Source organism: Passer domesticus, chromosome 2 (assembly GCF_036417665.1).
Source record: "Passer domesticus isolate bPasDom1 chromosome 2, bPasDom1.hap1, whole genome shotgun sequence".
Taxonomy (NCBI): domain Eukaryota; kingdom Metazoa; phylum Chordata; class Aves; order Passeriformes; family Passeridae; genus Passer; species Passer domesticus.
In genome coordinates, this window is record NC_087475.1 from 102159644 (window position 1) to 102174305 (window position 14662).

The 14662-nt window shown below is 41.8% G+C and overlaps 1 protein-coding gene across 6 annotated transcripts in view; it reads left to right on the forward strand.

Annotated features, from left to right (window-relative positions):
• The first annotated feature begins 20 nt into the window (after positions 1-20).
• Positions 21-14662, forward strand: part of GRAMD1C (GRAM domain containing 1C) — a 52163-nt gene continuing 37521 nt past the window's right edge. For 2 of the 6 annotated variants that reach the window (XM_064410160.1, XM_064410161.1), the window contains exons 1-2: positions 21-296; positions 1529-1657. In XM_064410160.1, the coding sequence (XP_064266230.1) occupies positions 36-296; positions 1529-1657 (390 nt within the window). In that variant the 5' untranslated portion in view covers positions 21-35. Of the gene's footprint in view, positions 297-674; positions 826-859; positions 1016-1528; positions 1658-13116; positions 13382-14662 lie in introns of those variants that run through there. The other 4 variants (XM_064410162.1, XM_064410166.1, XM_064410165.1 and 1 more) reach the window with 4 other exon arrangements.

Below are 14662 nucleotides of genomic sequence, written 5' to 3' on the forward strand. Positions count from 1 at the left end.
GGACAGCGGAGGCACCGTAGCGCTCTCCGCCCCCCATGACGGCTCCCCGTCCTCGGGAGCACGGGCGCCGCTCGCCCCTGGCAACCTCCTCCCGCCGCGGGCCGGCGGCGCGGCCGGCGCCGGCCCCTTTAAATGGCGGCCGCGGCCCCGCCGTGCGCCCCGCGCCGGCAGCTGGCGGGCGCCGCGCGGCCCTCGCCCCCCTCCATGGTAAGCGCCGCGCTCCGCGCTCCCCGCCCGCCCCTCCGGCGGGCTCCGTGCCCCCGCCGCCGCCCCCGGGCCAGCGGCGAGCCGCCCAGGTAGGTGCGGGGGGCGGCAGCCCCGCTGCCTTTCCGGGCAGCCGCACGGGCGGGCCCCGGACGGGCGGCGGCAGCGCGGCCCCGCCGGCAGCGCTGGGGAGCTCCGCCGTCCCCACCCACCTCCCCGAAAGTTTTTGGGGCGAGGCGGGGCTGGGGACAGGGTGGCCCTCGGGGCGCCCCGCGGGGAGGGTGTGCGCTGCAGGGAGAGGCAGCGGGGAGGGAGGCGGCCGCGGGGTTGCCGGGCAGCCGCCGAGCCCGGGCGTTTTGGTGGCGAGGAGCGGGCGAGCAGCAACTGGTGGAGGCTGCAGCGAGGGCGGGTGTTCGCGTAGAAAAGCCCCCCGGGGGCAGCTCTGCCCTCATGCCACGTAGCCCGGAGTGTCTGTGCCTTGGCCTCGCCCCGCTGTCCCCTCCGCAGCCTGTCCCCAGCCCGGGCCGCGGCCCCGGGGCAGCGCTGGGCGGGGGTGGCCCAACACCGTCTCGGTTCTGAGTTGGAGTTGAAACCCAGCGTTTCCTCATCCCGGCGGATCCGGTAGTACAGGCGGGGTTACTGGTTAGGGCCCTGGGCTGGTTTTGTGCCGTTTGCTGGCTGGGATGGCACAAGTGACATTCTGTGGTTCAGTTTCCCTTCATAAAGTAAAGGTGACTTCCAAAGCGCAGAATACTGATAACAAAGGAGAGTGCTACAGAATTAGAAAACAGGGCTACTTATTATCTTAATAGTAAGTAATATGAGTCAAATTATTTGTCTCTGAAGTGTTTGTATTTATGTACAATTTATAGTGTAACTAACAGTACGTATAAACATTTGATGTGTCAGTATTATAATAATATATGTCAGTCCTCTGGTAAAAATGCTACGCCTGTGTGACCTTTCTCAAGTTCTGAAAGGTCTCACAGGTTCCTGAGACGTGCTGCATATTAAGCACTGATGTCTTGTTGACATTATTTCAGTTCTATGTATCTGTGCAGTTTCAACATGCAAGTTGGGGGGGTGCACTGGAAATAAAGTACTTTAATAAAAAAATGTGAAATATAATTAAATATAGTGTAGTCTAGGGGGAACAAAATAAAACCAATGAAAAAGCTGTCAGTGGAAGTGTTTCCATACCACTCACCTTGGTGAAACTACCATGTCAGGTTTCATTTAATATACAGCTGTTAAATGGACTAACCATCTTGTTTCACCTTTCTCCACCACTGCTGGATTACATACCTTACTTCTTTGTTCACAGGAAGTTCATGAAGTGGATCATGGTCTTATTAACCAGCTACTTGCTGATTCAGAGGAGACTCCTAATTCATGCACAGAGAAAATGCAGGGTCCTGCTCAGTATGGCTGGAGTGCTGACTGGAGCTTTTGGGTAATGTGATTGAGCTCTCTGTTAACTTGGTTTTAATTTATAAATATAATACATGTCTGCTTTAATTTACATATGTGCGTATATGTACAAGCTTTATATCCACAGTTCTGAAGTTGCTTTGTAGTCATGAATTAGTAAAGTGTTCTCCACCCATGTAGTGAGGCAGGTAATTTTATCATTACTGGATTACTGAAGTGTAAGGTGAGACTGAGAGGGGGTGAAGTTGTTTATCTGATGTCTCAGATCAAGTTAGTGACAGATCTCGTGGCTTCTGTGACCAGTCCTGTCTCCCAGGTCCTGGCATGAACCCATCCAGTATTTATGATGCCTTTAGAAAGATGTTTTTGATGCTCTGATGCTTTTTAAGCATAAGGGCTGAATTTTGATTCTTGGTGGTGGTTGGTGGTTCTGAATTGCATTCCTAGTGTTTGTTTTTGTCAAGTAAACACATTTGTTTTCTACAAGAGTAAATAAACTTCCTGTGTTTTCTGTAAAAATTGACTTTGTGAATAAAAAAGGCAGAAAATAAGTAATTCAGTTTTTTCATTTCTGGGGAAATGCCTGACTGAAAGCAGAGGGTGTAATAAATAATAAGTGCTTATTTCAGTACTTTTCTTTTGGTAGATTTTTTTTAAATGCCTTGAGAGAAGGTGGATGTGTGTGTGTGTGTCTAGACTTGGAGTGTATGTTTTGCTGTTAATTTGGTGCATGGATTGCTATTGTTTGATAGGGAAGGAGACCATGTGTGCATGGAGCCACAGGCAGGGTTACAGCTGATGTTGTGGTAGACATAGAGTGCCAGAGCTGTGAGGAAGGGAAGATGACTCAGGTTCTGTATCACATTCTGTATCCTCAGTACATCCGTGTGCTTCAGCTCATAGAACATCATCTTGTCCATTGTGTCCTTCTCCCGATGAGGTCATCAAAGTGTCCATTGTGCTTAGCAGGTGAAAGATTGAGTAACTAGTGAAGGCCAGAAGGCAGAGCCATGGCAGAGCCATGAGCAGAAACGGGGGGATCAGATTTTCCAAGTCCTTATTTATAAATCTAGCTTGTGTGTTTTCATCACTCCTCTTCACAAGCAGATGTCCTAATGGTCAGGATAATCTGTTTTTGCATCTCAGGCCATAGGATAAATCCCCTTCAAATGCATGTGTACTCTTAAAAATGCTGTAGTAAATCTGGAGCCAATGGAAATGGGACAGGACTAATAAAAGCCCAGCAGGTCATAGACTTGTGTTGCTAGAGGGAGTTCTTGGGGTGTTCAGTATTTTGTTTGCTATCCCTACAGGAAGAAGGATGATCTAGCTGTCCTGCTTGTGCCCAGCTGTGTGTCTGTACTTGAGTTGATAGAAAGTCATGCTGTGCAGACATTGCAACTGCCAGCTATGCTCTTGTTAAGTGGCAAACTAGATTGTGTAAACTACTGCTCGATGGTTTGTATACAACCACTAACACAGGTGGTATTCTGTGCGAGGAATAAACCTGTTCTGGTCTTGGTGTCGGGTTGTTGGACCTGCCGTTAACAACTCAGTGTTTCCTTGATAGGCCTGGTGATTGAAGAAATTATTAGAGTATTCTATATGGAGAATGGAGATGTGTTATTGGCTTTGCACTCCTAGGTTTGAGACACGTGCTGAAGGCTTGAAGTTTCTTTGAACAGAGTTTTGAGCCTGCACAATGTAGGATATTGTGGATATTGTGTGTCCTCACAGTGCTACTCTCTGCATGTAGTAACATGCACCTGTAAGGAGAGTGGGATCCTTCAGTGCAGTGGCAGCTGCTGTGTGAGGTGTTTTTCACTGTGATTAAATTATTATCTTCTGTCTGATTTATACTCCAAGACCTTAGTATGTGTTTGATGTTGGTGTTTATCTGGTTCTGCAAACATGACCTTGCAGTTAAAACAAAGTAATTGCGCAAATACTTCCCTCTTGTAAGATAATGCTGTGGCTGGAAATGTTATAGCCTTGCCGTCTGTCACTGATTAGTTTTAAAAGCCTGTACCAGCCTGGTTGTAGGAAGCCACGGTGCGGTGCTTATTTTCTCAGCCTCAAGGCAACTGAATTGCAAAGCAGCAAGAACCAGAAAGTCACAAATTCGAGGTGACAATTAATTAATTCTCTCTAAAATGTTATGTCATTGGCATCTCTCCTTGCTCTTGACAGAAAATGTTTCAATAACTTGCATAGTTGATGATCAGCTGCTGACTATTAAACCAAATTGTTAAGTCTCCCTAAATTCTGAGTCACAGTAAATGTGTAGGTGATAGCATGGAATGCAGTGTGTGAAGCATGTGTCACTAACATTTGACAAAGGTGATCTTAGTGTCCTGTGGCAGGTGGGGACCTGTTATGCTTGTTCTGGCTCTTGAGTCACTAGAATGGAGGAATTGCTACAACAGCAGGACTAGCTTCTGTAGCACCCAGGGATCAGCTTCCTTGCCAGGGTTATTTGCTTGGAGAGGCTGCATGTTTCCAGGAACTTAGGTTTGCTATAAAAGTTCATTACTTCTGAGGGTGATGTACTCTTGTTTTGCTGATGATAGAAACCAAACGTGGATGTTAGAGCCTGACTGGTTTGACTTCAATTTTTCATGGATTGAGTGGGAGTAGGCAGTTGTGCCATACCTCTGGAAGTTAGGCCAGGTACCACGAATGTCAGTAGGTGCTGTGATCACGTGTAATTAGCAGTAGGCTAGGGTTGGTAGCCTCTGGGACACTATCAATCTCCTGGCTATGGTGAGTGGGGAGAAGGGAGGGTAGCTGAAAAATTATCAGGGAGGGAAGAAGAGTATCCTACTATGTGGAATTTTTCTTCTCATTAAAAAAAAAACACTTTAGATATCTTTATTGAATAATTTTGAGAAATAATTACTTTTCTCTGTTATTGTAAGCAATTTTTAAACTGATAGTATTACTGACTGCTATTTTTAAGGTTGACAGTGCGTCATGGGGTGTTTTTTGGTTTTTGTCTTTGGGGTTTTTTTTCCCTCCATCTGAAGGTGGACAAAGCTGGACTTCTATAAACTCACTGGAAGAAGAAAAAAAGATTGCTTACAAGCTTAATCTTGGGGCTTTCTCTCTCCACTGAAAACTGTAAAGCTTTTATCTCCAGTTGATTAAACAGTCCTAGTTTTGGCAACTGCAAATAGATAATTAAAGTCAAAGATGATTGGAAATTATGTTATATCTGAAGGCCCTATCTCAGGATTCTGAATTCACCTTTTTATCCTTTTTTATGCCCTTCATACTGAAATACGGTTCAGTTTAATATCCTTGGAAGAAGAAACCTGTGAAAGCCTTAAGTATTTTCCTGCCATAGTGAAGAAGGTAAAGGTGAATGGGGAAGCTAATGAAAAGGATCCTTGCATCAAAAGTGAGGGTGTTGTGTCTGGGAACTCTAGTTTGTATTAATGAACAGTCACATGTATGTCTACAGTAAGGAATGCCCATGGGAAAAAAACCCAAAAAAGTAAGTCCTTCCCTTGGAATGAAAAGGTAGGTAGAATGAGTGGAAATCAAATTATCGTCTCAGAAAATTGCTTGTATCTGAGAGGCTTCTTTAAGAATTTGAAAATGTGAGATGTCAAGCAGGTGTTGGGAAAGAAGATAATAAAAAAGGCTTAAAAAGGCAATTGATTGGAGTGTAAGTTGGATTCTAGTTTAAAGAGTTGGTCAGTGTGAAGGACTTTGAAAATAGAAGCAAATCATTGATACAGTGAAAATAAGCCTTTTACTTTTCATACTATAAAACAACTGAGGTTGCACAAGATGGAGAAAGTATTTTTGAGTTTTTACACACATGGATCTGGTTTTTACAAGAAAGAACTAGTCTGGGAGTGTGTGACAATATGCATGGCAAGAATACAGTAAGCATATATGACTCAAACCTGCACAAGGAGGAATGCAGATATGTGTCACAATTTGGAAGATAACTTACTGAAGTACAGATACAAATTGAGGCACTTTGGGGCCCAAGAATGGTAGGGTTAAATGTAGTATTTCTTGTATCTATAGTTGTTTGAATCCTCCTTCCACCTTTCTCTGAAGACTCGCACCAGTCTTGGAATGGCTTACTGGGCTGGTTGAAGTGGTAATTGTTTTGGGGGCTGTTATTTAATGCCTTGTGTCAGTAGCTCTCTCTGATGTTGTATACTTGGTATGTTGTTTCTTTTTATCTGTGTCTCCAAATGTTTGGGATGTGGAGTGATGGCCTGTTCTTCTAAGTTATTCCAAGCCTTCTGATGTTTACATTCTTGTAACAAACCTTCTCAGGCACTTTATGTAAATAATTAATTGTTTTGCATTCTTTTCTGGTGGAGAAGAAATTTAATGAACTGCTAGTTTGTCCAGTGTCATTGGAGAGGTGGCACTGTCACCCTCCAATCCACTGTCACTTTTGAAAATCTATAAATGTTGGACTCAGAAATTAAATGTCGTTCTATTTACCTTAGCGATTCCAGTATCCATGTCACTTTATTTCGTGTCCTATAGCGAGAGTGGAGGAGATACATCAGTTCTCTTGACATTGGAGGAGGATTTTTTGCCTCCTTTTTATTTGCTGGTATGAAGCAGTCTGCTAAGGAAGGATGAGAATTGGTTAAATTCATTGCTATAGGTCTACAAAGAGAATAAAAGCCTTTAAGCACATTAATGCTGCATTTTGGTGTTTTATAGGTTGGGCTTTTGTTTATTTGGTTTGTTTTTTTTAAATGCCCTAGCTTTAGTACAAATAGCTTTTGCTGTAGTTGTAGGACTGACATGTTGTTTGTTTACCTGCCTGGAATCTCCAGAAACAGGTACCTTTTCTCAGCCCTTTGATAGCCCTGATTATACAGCATTATAACCTGGTAGGAAGACAGACTGCAATTCCAACCAACCCTTGAACATGGGTGATTAGGCTAAAGGGGTTTTCTCCCTTCTTTTCATGCTGGGAATGTCTTTAGTGCTGTTGATGCAGCTCCAGACTGAGGACTGAGGTAGATGTGGTTGACATAAAATTTTGACCAGTTCTAAGCAGAGACTGCCAGTGGTGCCCTGTTAAAAAAAAAGCTTTTGCCAGCTGCAGCAGTAGGTAGTTCTATATAACGTGAATTATTACTATACACATATAAATTAGTCCAGAACCTGAAGATTAAGTATACAAGGTCAGAAAGAAAATACTTCAGATTTGTGTGATGTACTTATTTTTTCTAGCCACTGGGAGAAAAAACATTAGAAAGGCAACATGGTTCAGGAAATCTGGAATGGTGATATCCTTTTAATGAAAGGGAAGTCCATAAGATGCAGAATGAGAACTTTATAAGTCAACTCTAGGAGATGGAAAAAATATTTTTTCAAACTTTATTTTTGGCCTTAGCTGTTCATTTACAGCTGGTATTTCTGCAACCAGGTAGTGGTGTAGCACTGTCTTTTTCAGGTCCGCTATGGGTGAACCACTTGTATATAAGGAGTAGAAAGAAGACTGGTAGATAAAACTGTGCAAGATATGATTGTTTTGTGGTATATTAAGTCATTAGCAGCAGACAGGAGAAGTTTTGGGGCAATTGCTTGGTGAGTGCCACTTTCCATGGAATTTTAAGTGCAGTAGGGCTACTGACAGGTTTAATGAGATGACCAGAGTAATTTATAGCAAAGCAGTTTATGTAATTGGCCATAGTCACTCCTGCATTATTATCTATGTAGTGTTGTGGTTTAATATGCTCCTTCAGTTTTCGCTATAGTTCTGATTGAAAGTATTTATGTCTCCTTGTATGAGTAGCTGAAAACTAAATGGCACCAAGGGGAATTACTACCATGGTGATTGTTTCCTTCATGATGTTGTTTTCTGATCCTTGTTTGGGCACTGTTACTAAACTTAAGTATAGATCAGAGATGCAGTTACAGAGAGACCGATTTTACTGGCAGGGTAAGGAGGGAAATGTTCAGCTGAAGGGTGCTGTTCATTTGCTTCTGTATTTGGCTACTTTGGCATCTAATAATCTTGGTGGGACTTTGTTGCAAGTAAGGAAGATGAGTTGAGAAGTTATGTCTTGTAGTTTCTTTATGGTATAAGACATTTTTCATCACCTTGAAAACATCTGTGTCTGTTAAATGGATCAGTCTAAAGACAGGCAGTTTGATCTTTTTTTGTATTACTTGGACAGCCTGCAGTGAAAGATCAGGTGAAAAAACAGATGTTCTTAACCAATAGCATTGGCTACTTGTTTCATACACGTGCTATAAAAACAAATGTGAGTCAGATGAAACTGCTGTACAGAAAGGAATGTATTTTGTTATCCAAAAGGAAATAATCTTGATTGAGCTTTTAATTGCCATTGCATCATAATACTTAGTACACTTGCTGTTGAAACCTGGACAACATAGTTACAAGACTCAAAATTACACTGGAGAATAGACAGATTGACTTGAGCGAAAGGGTAACTTTGTGCTGGAGGATGTCAAACTCACTTCAAGTGCACTTAACTTGTATTAAGTAACTTGTGTTAAGGTAGTGCAGAGTTCATCCAAACACACTTCGTTGATTTGTATTAAGTTTGTTTTAGAAGCTGGTGTATCACAGGACTTTGTGCTTATATTTTGATTTACCCTTTTCCTTTTTGTTAAATCTTCATGGGGTAGACAAAATTACTAAAATAGAACAAAAATAATGCTTGAATGCTGCATTTATGAAGTCAAGAAAGTAGATACAGATCCACAATTTTTCTCTAAAATTAGAAGTAATTTGGCAGTTAAGAGCCTTGTGAACTTGGCTTGTGCTAGTGCTGGGAGGCAATAGGAGATGTGGTTTCTGGTCAGAGGCATTATAGGAATAGTTTTACTACCAGGTTCAAAGATTTTATTGCCAGCTAGGGACGTGTTGATGAGGATGCTGAATAAATCTGAGACTGGGACACCGTGATTCTTAAAAAGCAGTTTAATTTCTAATTCAGAAGTGAGGAAGATATTTGTCCATGGAAGTGTCTAAAGCTCTTGAACTTTTTACTTAATTTTCCTATTTAAAATCTAAGCGTTTATTTCATCCAAACTCAGAGGTGCTTGGTGGCAGTTATACAAATAATTATATTTGAACTGAACTAATCAGCCTCATTGCTAATTGCAAATGTCCACACTCAGGTATTCAATTACCTGCAGATGGCGTTATCTTATAAACAGGAAATGCATGTAAAATAGTCTATACTAATGCTGTTTTTGAGTCACACTGGTACCCAGGCTCTGTTAAGGCCTTTCTGAAATCACTGTGAATCCTCTCACTGGCTTTCTGATGGAAATAAATTGCTAGTGAATATTTTTCTGTATAGATATACTTCCCAATATTTTGCTGCTCTTTCAGAACAGTAAGATTCCCTGTGATGTATCCTGTCTTTCCTTTGGGAAAGCAGAAGAGTTACCTTGTTTTTCTGGTGAAACCAGTTCCTGCTATTTACATATGTAGCTGATCTTGACAGCAGAGCTGCAGGTCCTTCAGAGCCACCACCCAGCTAGCTACACAGAGACAGATACTTACCCTAGCCAGAATCTGGGGCTGCTGTGTATTTACATGACTGTAAATACAGCCTCTTTTTGTTCCATTATCTTCTCCTTTCAGACTTTCAGATTGAAATCCGAGTGATTAAAATGCCTTGACATGCATTTTTCTGTTTCTTCTGTCAGTTTCCTCAGTAGGGCTGTGCTGGGAGAGGGCTCTCTCTTTGCTGCTGACTCCATGTAGTTAGTTGTGGAAAGGGAGAGCCAGTGTAAAGAGAGCAGAATAGGTGCATGGCTGCTGTTCCCCTTTCACAGCAGGCAGAGATCTGTTGGGCATGCAGAACCCTGTACCCTTGCCTCAAAGTGCCTATGAAGAGCTGAGCTCTGGGTAGCTGGTAATGTACACGTTTTGGGGAATTTGGTTGTACATGAAGCCCTGATGTCCTGAGCTCTTACTCTGAACCTCAGCCTGAGAAGATGTCTCAGTAAGGGCTTGGCTTAAAACGGGACAGTGGCTGAGTTTGGTGTGAGAGTAGATTTCTCCCCATGCTGAGCTGCCAGGTGCAGGTGTGCTCTTCAGGCTGGTTCATGGATTGTAGCCTTCAACAATGCAGAGAGGCGGGGTGCTAGGCATTTAGTGCTTCTTTCCAAGCTGGTGTTTCCCTGGTGATAGTACTTTTCCTCTGCTATTCCCTTTGGGACTTCTGTGAACTTGAAGAGATTTATGCTACTGCAGTCTGCTTCCCAAAATCAGTTTTGTTGATGGTGGTTTTAGATTGGAGCTGGGCAGTTCTTAAATGTCACCCCTGCATAAGTTTTCTTTGCCCAGTTGCTGCAGTATTTGTGTGCCTGTTCTGCAAGGCTAGAGTGTTTCAGCCTGTTTTTCAAGCTGGCATGCAAGCAGAGGCTGGCAGAATGCTAGCTAGCACTGCTGGAGGGTGGCCAGCACCAGCTCCGAGCAAGTGGGTGAGAGTGGGGGGAGCTGTAGAAGCTTTGGCCAGGGATTTGTATGGCTTGCAACAGGCTGCAGGCAGCTAGAGGAGGTATGTGTAGGGGGTGTGTGTCTTCTGACTTTACATTAGCTTCATGCCTCAGTCAGTTTTATTCTGAAATGGAGCATGTGCTTTGCTCTGCACTGTATGTGGCAAGTTGAGATTTTTATCTCCAAATCAGAGTTGTTATGAAAGTACATTGGCTTCACTGCTAAAATACTTTAACACACTTGCAGAAAAAAAAAAAGTACTGAATACTGCAAAACCATTGCTTCAGAATAATCAGAGGGTAGTCTCAATTCAAGCTCTTTTTTTCAGGAAAAATATATATATTACTAGTAATGGCAGGAGGCTTTCTTATAATTGATAAGAAGGTTATCAGTTTGTTTCCCAAGCACCTTGTTGGAAACAAGCACCCTCAGCTGAACCCTATTTCAGTGAAATGGGAAAATGAGCTAATTCTGGTGTGACCTTGAAGGAGAAATTTCTGGAAGTTCCTCACATGTTCTAAACTGAAACACTCTGTTACAAAATTCTTCCCAGTCTGTTCTACTGTTTTGGTCTGTTGGGTAGGTTCTTCTGGTTGTTTTGTTTATGAAAAATGTAATCTCTAACTGGTTATGCAACTCAAAGTTCTCTGAAGAAATACATTTATATTTTCAACTCTAAGTCTTTTAATTTTCATCTTGGGAAGGATGCCAGATATTAAAATTCTTCACAAAAAAGTTACCTGTGTTATAATTATATAACCTGATGTTAGCAGCATAGTATTTCATAGGATGTTAAATTTTCTTGTCTGTCAAAATCATAATTGTAACAACTTTGGTTGTGGATTTTCCAGGCTGTTTTTCAAGCCATGCTCCACCATGTTTTGATATTTATACTTACATAGATGAAGCTCAAGCAAGAGACCTTAATTCCTGCTCTTGGAAGAACACTGTGACTGGTGAGGTGTGGGAAATGACCAGGCCTTCTGTGAGCAGTATTCCAGCTCGGCCAAGTTCATTTTCTACGTGGGGAAACACTTGTGATCAAGTCTCTCTGGTCAGTAGTTGACCAGAACTGCTTTTCAGGAAAACAGGCTTTCACCATGTGCCAGGTCAATGCTGCCTTGGTGAGACTGATGTCCATCTCACTTGGTGAGAGCTGGGCTACTCCTGTGGGACACAGTGCTTTGATGTGCTGTACTGTCATGGTTAGACTTCGGTATAGTGTTAGGGCTTTTATGAAAGGTCTATTTTTAAAATGGTTACTGTGAGATGTGATTTGGAAATAGAATAAAGCAGGTTTTAACTTGGGGATGGAGGTAAAAATACAATACTTTAATAGTCCACAAAATAAGTGGGAATAGTCTTCCTTTCAGAAGCCCCTCATTCAGTCACTTTCATGACACTGGGTGTCAAATGTTTGCTAAGTGGGTGCCCAATATGTCAGCAGCTCTCTATAATAAAATAGTTCTGAGGAGTTTCTTTCTATGTGGATTTTTGGAAGCTCCTGGTGTTAGTGGCAAATCATAATCTGCCTGACACTTTCAGTGGGCCTGCCTGTGTGAGAACTTGTGAGAACTAGTTAATAGTAACACTCATTTTGGGAGAATTAGGGACTCTGTCTTGAGCCTTGTTTATGGGGTCTCATAGGCTTAAAAAACCACAACTATCACCCCTCACTCCCCTATTCACCCCAACTTTCCCCACCCCCAACCAAACTAACCCCTGGAAGATACAGTAACTGGAGTATTTGCCAGTGACCTGTATTTTAATATCCCTTTCTTTAGATGATACATACTGTGTTTCCAACAGAAGAAAGACATACTTTCACCACTCTGCTGGGTGCCGCTGAAGGAGAATGCTGTTGTTTTTCTGCTCAGTCACTAAGAAATGTTAGAGTTCCTTTCTCCTTCAGCTTCCACAAAGAAGTGGGGGGGCTGGGCCACAGGAGTGGGGACATAATAGCTTTAGTGCTCAGCTCTGTGCCTGCTGGTGGCTCTGTGCTTACGAGACTCCCCCCTCCACAGGTAAGGGTGAAGGAAAAAAAGCATATAATGAATGTAAGGAAAATAGCTGCAGCTCTCTAAACATTTCCCCCTCCCACTGTGACTAGGAGCTTTGTTCACATTTCCTTGAGAGCATGGGAACTTTCGGAAAGCAGGCTCCTAAGGAATACAATGGCTAAGGAAACCCTGGCAAGTTGCTTGGTTCCTTTTTTTTTTTTTAATTGGTTGACATGCCTCTCATGACCTATCAATTAAAAACAACTGCATGGATAAGCAGATGTGATCAAATATCTCCTTATTAAAAAAAACCCAAAAAACCCAAAATCTCCCAAACACACACAACACCCCTCCCAAAACCAAAACCAATAAAAGTGAACCAAAGTGCACAGTATAGTGTGTACAGCACAATAAGTCACCCTAAGTAATGTCATGGTCCTGTGAGTGGTTCTTTCCCCTTGTAAATTAAATGCTTTTGTCCTCAAGAGAGAAAATAACATAAGTCACTGCTAGTAAAGCTTTTGAGTAGTCAGTGATTGAAAATTGTTCCTAAACAGTTTTTTTTGTGTGTGTGGTTTTTGTCAAGAAGGGGTTAGTGAAAATAGATCACTGTAACAGAGTGGATCTGGGCTGTTTATGTGTGACAAGGTAAACTGAAGTCTGACACTTGCAACATACAGCCTAGTGCTTGGTGTCAGGAGAAGTGGGAAACTGCCCTGTAACTGCAAAAAGATAACTGGTAGTCATGTGGATGTGAGCTTTCACTGTGATTCTGTGTCTAAAAGCAATCTATGATTCAGATTTATGTTTGTGGTAACTCCTACAATGCTATATCTAGCTTTCAGGAAGGACACTGAAAATGAGAGGATTCATAAAAGCCAGAAGAATGTCTGAAAAAGAACAAGCTTTTTGCTGATAGGCTTGAGAAGCTTAATCCCTGCCTCAGAAGGAGATATGGAGTAATTTGCTTACAATAAAAAAATAATTCACAAAGTAAAGTTAACCAAATATACTAGCAGAAGAACTATCCATAGGTAGGATGGATTTTTCCATCCAGAATGACTTTTAATTTGAAAAGGTAAAAGATATATATTAATTTTTTCCAAAGAGAAATTTGGTCATTGCAGCTCTACTTTTAAAGCCAGAGAGCCGTGGCTTGTGTATTATAGATTACATTGGACGATTAATGAACTTTTGTGGCGTGAAGAAATGGCTGCAGTGGGATCAACATTTTTGTGACGGAAAGGCTTGTCAGACCTGGCACCTCTTACAGGTGAGAGATCATCTCAGTGTGCCATAGGAACTGTTCCTATGTTAATAAGGGAGTCTGCCTGAATCTGTCTTGGAGTATGTGAAGTCTCAAGTTTGTCTGCCTTACACTATTAAATGATGCTTTTGTTCAGGGCTCTTAACTTGGTTCTCATCTTCCCTAGTGAGGCTTTAATCTCATTGAAAGCGGGATCTTAGTATGTTTTGTTTATGTTCTTTTTGGTTTTGTTTTTGGTGTTTTTTTGGTAGGTTTTGGGTTGATATTTTCCCCTACTTTTACTTCCCTATTTTTCCCTAATCAGGTAAGTTTAAACAACATTTGCAGTATAGAGGAGTCTTGTATAAAATCCAGACTTCTCTCTGACTGGGTATTGTTCTTCTGGAGGCTGTGTTCTTTTTCTTTCTCCTGATGCTAAGAAGGGTTTTTATATGAATTTGAATAGGGAAGAAATTGTTATTCAGTAGAAACAAAACAGCTTTTGTCAGAATACTTACTGTTTGTTTTAATATGCTAATGTAAGGTTAAAATGTACTTTTATCCTAACCTTACTAATACCTCCAAATTTGCTTCTGACCATGTCTAGAAACTTAATAGGAAAGTACAGGTCTTTGGGGAATAGTCGGGCGATTGATCTTTTATTTGGGGTTTAGAGTTAGTGGCTTGGATTTACATGTTGTTAGAGGAGCAAAGCTTTAAGTTCCATGAGCCATATTTTGATGGTTAAGTGAGGCTTCTGAGCATTAAAGAAATGGTAGTTTGGGAGCTTGCTTATAGGCTTGTTTGATTCTGGGACCCCGAGCCTGTGATGATAACTGATACCAACACTGAAGCTCATTGGGAGGCATCTCTTGAAATTAGGTGATATGAGAGTTATTACCCTATGGATAAGTTCAATTTACCTGTGATCTCAGCTGTTGAATTCATAGCTGCATGTCACAACTGTAGAATGTAAATTGTCAGGTTACCTGGGTTTTGTGGTGTCTCAAAACAAAGGGAAAACAGTAACAAAACAAGTGCAGAATTATTGCTGTCATTAGTGATTGTTAAAAAATATGCACACCATTCTGCTGAAGTTGATTGCTTATTTGCATGCTTAGTGATAGCTCCAATCAAATTTCCTAATGATTAGGATATTTTCTGTACTCGTGGGAGAAGTTGTTGCTTAATTTTCCTCTGCAGTTTGCTAAATGGCTCAAATTGTTTGCAGTGGCTACAGTTGGAAGATGTAAATGTGAAGGGAATCTGTTTTGTTTTTTTTTAACAGGCTTCTATCCTATAAATAAC